General features: G+C 40.6%; 1 protein-coding gene across 1 annotated transcript in view; it reads left to right on the top strand.

The window, feature by feature from the left end:
* Positions 1 to 6,212, top strand: part of ANTXR1 (anthrax toxin receptor 1) — a 218,443-nt gene that overhangs the window by 80,003 nt on the left and 132,228 nt on the right. The window contains exon 10 of the mRNA XM_015571469.1: positions 5,366 to 5,464. Within this exon, the coding sequence (XP_015426955.1) occupies positions 5,366 to 5,464 (99 nt within the window). The remainder of the gene's footprint in view (positions 1 to 5,365; positions 5,465 to 6,212) is intronic.

The raw sequence follows: 6,212 nt of genomic DNA, 5'->3' as shown, positions 1-6,212 counted from the left end.
GTGTTGTTTCCCACTGTTTGTAGTAAAACCTAAAACCGGGTGGGGTAGCAGGAAAGGAAGGTAGTTTTAGGCTTCACGTTTACCATTTGGAAATTAGATGCTTAAAAACAGGCACATTTAAACAACATCAAATAGTGGTTTCATTTCTTTCCCTTTTCATTGTTTTTCAAAGCACTCATGCCAGGCCCTTAGGCACCTCTCTGGATGGATTAATTCTCTGTTTCATCTTTCTTTTCATTTAAAGGTATTTCTACCTGGAGGAGGGATTTTCATATACTGTTGGTGGGAATGTAAAATGGCAAAATAATTTTGGAAAACAGCTTTGACAGTTTATTAAAAAATTAAACACATACCTCCCATATGGCTTGGTCATTCTAGTCCTACGTATTCACCCAGTAGAAAAGGAATTCTATATCCAGACACATACAAGCATGCAAATGTCGAAAACAGCTCTATTTTAATAGCCAAAACTGTAAACAACTCAAATGTTTATTAGCAGGTAAATGGATATACAAATTGTGGTTTTTAATATACATTATATTATCTATATATATAAAAGGCTAATATGCAAAGTGTTCCCTTGAGAGTTCAACCAGGAGACCAGGAGTTTAATCACTCGCTATGACATGTGCTGACCACCAGGGGGAGGCCCGGAATGAAGGAAGGCCCCAGCCAGCAGCTGGCAGCTGGGGAAGGAAAGCCCTGGCTAGCAGCCAGAAGGCCCCAATCGGCCCTGATTGCCGGCCAGGGTTAGGGACCCTACCCATGCATGAATTCCGTGCACTGGGCCTCTTGTGTCCATATAATGAACAATAGTCACCAATAAGTAGGGCTAGACTATGCATAAATATTCAAATAATTATGAATAAGTCTTAAGATAATTATGCCAAGTAAAAAGAAGTTAGACCAAAAAAAATAGTTACTGTATGAGCTCATTTACATAAAATTCTAGAAAATGCAGACAAATCTCTAATAGAGATCTGATCAGTGGTTGCTTGGGAGTGGTGGTGGGGAGGAGCAGGAGGGAGAGATTACAGAGGGCACCTGGAAACTTTTGAGGTAATGGATGTGGTTACTACTTTGATTGTGGAATTGTCCCATGATTATGTACATATGTCAAAATTTATCAAGTTCTATACTTTATATGTGAGTTACTATATCAGTTACACCTCACTAAAGCTGTTATAAATAAATAAGTAGCTATAGAATTTTAAGAGTCCTAGAATAATTTAGTCACTATGTTATATTTTTAGATGTTACATTAAGCATCGAATAGGAGAACAAATGCAAACTGACTCACAAGGCGAAATATGACTAACAACAATTTTGCAGGAAAGCCTTGGGAGACCAGCACAAATGGAGAATATAGAAGTGTCTCATTTGCAGATACAGTGGATGAAAGTCAATCTTTATTAAGGTCATTTTAAATTTATGTGTTCCACATTTCAAAGAAAGAAAATATACAAAAGGAGAGAACAGAATGGAATAAGTGTATCAAACTATTCACTGACCTTAATTTTTTTTAATTGAGCTAAAATTCACATACCATAAAATTCATCCCTGTAAAAAGTACAATTCAATGGTTTTTAATATATTCACAAAAGTGTACAAGCATAACTACTAATTACAGAATATTTCCATCACCCCAAAAAGAAACCCAAAGTAGTCACTACCTATTCCCCTCTTCCTCCAGCACTGGTAACACCAATCTATTTTATGTCTCTATGGATTTGCTAATCTGGATTTTTTTAAAAATGGAATAATATAATATATGGCCTTTTGTGTCTAATTTCTTTCATTTAGCATAATGTTTTCAAGATTCGTCCATGTCTTAACATGTCTTGGAACTTCATAGGTGAATAATATTCCCTTGTAAGAATAGTGTTGTCAGTCAGTTGATGGATTTTGGGTTTTTTTCCATTTTTGGCTATTATGAATAATGTGAACATGTATAAGTTTTTGTGTAGACATACATTTTCAGTTCTCTTGGATAGAGATACTTAGGGGTGGAATTTCTGGGTCATGAGGTAACTCTATGTTTAATTTTTTGAGGAGATACCAAACTATTTTACAAAGCACATACACCATGTTACATTTCCACCAGGAATGTATGAGGTTTCTAATTTCTTCACCAACACTTGTTGCCCATCTCTTTTATTATAGCCATTCTAGCAAGTATGGAGTGATATTTCCTTGTGGTTTTGATTTGCATTCCCCTAAAAACTAATGACGTCTTTTCATTCGTTGGTCTTATAAATCCTCAGAAAATAAACAGGATTAGACCTGACTGGTACCTGAATGACGGACCACCTTGTCTTTCCTCTTTATTCCCTTTCTAAACCAAGATGTCATTTATTATTCATTCAATAAGTTTATACCGAGACTGACTCAGCCCTGAGTTAAATGCAGTCAAAACTTCTGAAGAAATAGAAATGATGGCCTCCACCATCATGAAACTTAAACAATTATAATTAAGAATAAGAGTGACAAAAGGATCATAATGAACATGTCCTAAAGATACCTTAAAAATCTGTATCTTAAAAGATTAGATCAAAGATCATTTTCAAGTAGAAATTCCTTCCTAAAGCCCTACAATCCCTAAGCACTTCTTAAGAGCTGCAACCCAGTGTGCACATTGCCTGAAAACACTCAGCTGTACATATTTTGAAGAGCAGGTTCAGGGCTTTGTGGATAAATGGAGTTCAATCGCTATGCCCTGGTTCTCACTTGCTGGCGCATTCATTTGACAGGGTTTTGTTACATAACTTGTGTGTGTGAAGAGCTGACATTCTCGTCGGGCTGCTGAGTCAGACGTTTGGGCTCTTCTGGAAACCACATGTGCGCACTCACACAGGAACTGCACCGGCAGGGTGGGAGCTTGCCTCTCTTCTCCTGTGTTTCCCGTAGCATCGCTTCCTCCATCTCCTCAGGCCCAGGGGGTTAAATTGTTGGGTTTCCACCATGGCCACGTCATGGATTGCCGTTGTCTTTCTTCCTAAACACCGTGAGGTCAGGCCAAGCAGAGCGTGGGCAGCTTCTTTTATAGAGGACTCGCAGCGGAGCTAGTAATGCTAGAACATGTTGTGTTGTTGGAGAGGAGACCTCGGCGTGCAGCCTGCGTTGCCAGGGTCTCCTTTGTCTCCTGATCTTGGAGGAAACAAGAGAAAGGGGGCACAGAAATGAGGCAGAAAACCTGTTGAATCAACAAAAGCGTTCAATGGCAGATTTCTGGAAGGCTAGCATTCAAACTAAAACCAGAAATAGGTTTCTATAGTTTTAACTTGAGTAACTAAGATACAAAAAGGTTCTTCCACAATGTTGTTGAACCATTGGTATCATAGGTCATGCACCAGGCAGACTAAAGAAAACTGCTACATCTGTCCTTCTAAACTTAGCAATTGTGTATATGCACTAACGTGCATGTATCAATACTTAATATTCATAGGACTAACGGTCCTGGAAAACCATGTGCCCATGACCTTAATTAATGTAGTTTCAAACTAAGGCAGTGAACACTTGGATACAAGTCCCAGTTTTGCTGTTTACTAATTCCATGACCTTGGGCAAGTCATTTAAAATGTCAGAATATCAAGTTCCTTATTGTCAGGGTTCATTACACTTGTAAAAGGCATTCTGTTCTGATTTGTGCTCTTTGTGGCACACGCAGTGCCTCGGGGTTCTTTTACTTCAGTTTTGGTTTCTTGCTTTCCATCCAGGCCAGCTCCACTTTTCTGCAAAATGGGCAAGCCTGCCTAAAATAAGCTTTTAAAAATCGCAACGTCAATCTCTAGCTTAGTCATATGTCACAAGACAATGAGGATGCAGTTTGGCCTGGTGGTCAAGAGCATCGTGGCGGAGCTCTGAGGACATGGTGTTGGATTCCGGTTCTGATTCTGACAGCTACTAGCTGTGTGACCTCGGACGGATGACTTAACCTCACCAACCTCAGTTTTCTCACTTCTACCTCCCTGGGCTGTGGGGAGGTTTAAATCCCCACATTGTGTGTGACATCAGACACAGACAATGCTGAGCACAGGGCCTGGCACGTACTGAGGGAGCAGTTAACATCCGTTATTATTCTCTTGGCAAACCTCATCTCTAAATTAGTTTCCTAGGAATTAAAGTGACATACACTCATGACATTTATAAAGTTTGGAACAGTCCCACATGCTAGTCTTCTAATTCCATTTTTCCTCCAACAGAAATCGCTACTTGGATAGCAATTTACAGTTTAAGATCCACTTTCGCAAATATTGCATTTTTTTCCTGTGACTTTTAGTCGAGTTCTTTTTTAATATGCCATGCAGCATTATCCCAAGCCCCAATTTTGTTACACACATAGGATGACAAAAATAAAAGAAAGTGGGGCATTGACTATTAGCTACCATCAAACTTAAGCAACTATTCCTACACATTTAACTAATTAATTCTCAAGGACGGGCTGTTTCCTCCCCCACCCCTCTCAGCAAGACTATTGTAAAAGGACCATTATTTTTACTTCATAAGGATTTTTTACCATGAATTGATTCAACATGCATTATTCTCATGCGAAGTTAATATGCAGGGCCAGAGACCTGTGACGTGTATTCTCTATTCTATTCAGAGAGAAGTGAGTACTAACTACAGTAAGGGGCCAGCGTCAATTCCAACAGGTAATGCTTGACAACTGGTCACCGATAAGCAAGTTGTTGATGTTTTGCTAGCTATAATTACCACTACACACCACGAGGCATCAGTACTGTACGTCCAGCAGAGGCAGGAGGGTCAAAGCAGCACCAAACAGTTCTCCACCTAAAGGGATGTACTTCTAGTTGAGGAAGAAAAGGCAAAGGGAACAACGCCAGATAGCGCATAATCACATGCTACGTTGTTCAGGACGGACTGGGAACGCCAATGCCATACGTTAGTGGTTTCCAAAAAATGTTCCGCACCTTGAGCTCTAAAGAAATCCTTTCAGGGGCATCAGTGTGTAAAAGAGACGCGAGAATAAGAGTTGATGGAATGGAGAGCCCGTCCTTCCCCTGTGGCCCTCGGCTGCTGGGATCACAGTTTTCAAAGTTGCAGGGACTTGAGGGATGGGGAAGATTTGAATGCAGAGCTGGGAGGAAGGTGTAGCAGGTAGAAAGAACAAGAGCCAAGGCAAGAAGGGGAGAATTCAGAGTGAGAAGTCTTCCTTGTGGACACCTAGGAAGTGATAAAAGGCACCTACAAGGTCACTTTTGGTTTCCAACCTGAACCAATTTTCAAATATTTGAAGCCTGGTGAACTAGTGAACAAACACCCTAAATCCGAGAAGATGGGAAGCCCCAGGTTAATTAATGGCCTGCAGTCAAATAACGTGTCTTGTTGTTACTCTTGATTTCAGAATCATTTCAAGTAGTCGTGAGAGGAAATGGCTTTCGACACGCTCGCAACGTGGACAGGGTGCTCTGCAGCTTCAAGATCAACGAGTCGGTCACGCTCAGTAAGTCCTTAAGAGTTTGTGGGTTTCTTCGGGGAAGGGAATGCCAGCCCCACCTCCCAGCAAGGCCTCACTCGGGAAACCGTGCAGAGACGGGTCTTCCCTGCAGTAAGCACATGGCAAACCTCTACACACCCTGGTTCTCATCGGGAAAGACGCACCCACCTGGGTACTGAGTTACCCCGTCCCAGTTGTCCGTGGTGGCGCTGATTGGTGAGGGGACGTGAAGCTTGGCATTCCTTAACCAAGTATTAGGGCCTCTCAAGCGTAAGAATGAAAAACAGAGAGTCTAAACTTATTAATTCAGAATGACCCAAAAGCCAAACTGTAAGGCTTGCATGTGTAGATGCTGGAATTTTTTTCAGGCTGGATGATTCTGGCTTGGAGTTGCCAAGAAACTCATCGTGGTGAATATCTATGACATGAAATACAGGAATATGAAAGCAAAACTAAGTGCATTTCATGCAAAAAAAGAAATGAATTAGCATAACATTGGCACTCTCACAAGACATTTGTAGCGGCAAGTTCTTAATTTAAAGACTGTTGGAGGACAGATGTCCAGGAAGCCTGGTTATTATTTGCACCTGGCATCCATCCCACAGTTAATTATTGATTCAGCATCTGCAGTGATGAACAGTAAAAATAGATTGCATTTTCCACAGTGCCATATCCTTTTATTTTTTTTTTTTTAATTTAAATCTTTATTGTTCAGATTATTACATATATCCCTCTCTTTTCCCCCATAACTCCC

This window comes from Myotis davidii, unplaced genomic scaffold (genome assembly GCF_000327345.1).
Source record: "Myotis davidii unplaced genomic scaffold, ASM32734v1 scaffold247, whole genome shotgun sequence".
NCBI lineage: Eukaryota > Metazoa > Chordata > Mammalia > Chiroptera > Vespertilionidae > Myotis > Myotis davidii.
This window is presented reverse-complemented; position numbering and strand designations above follow the sequence as displayed.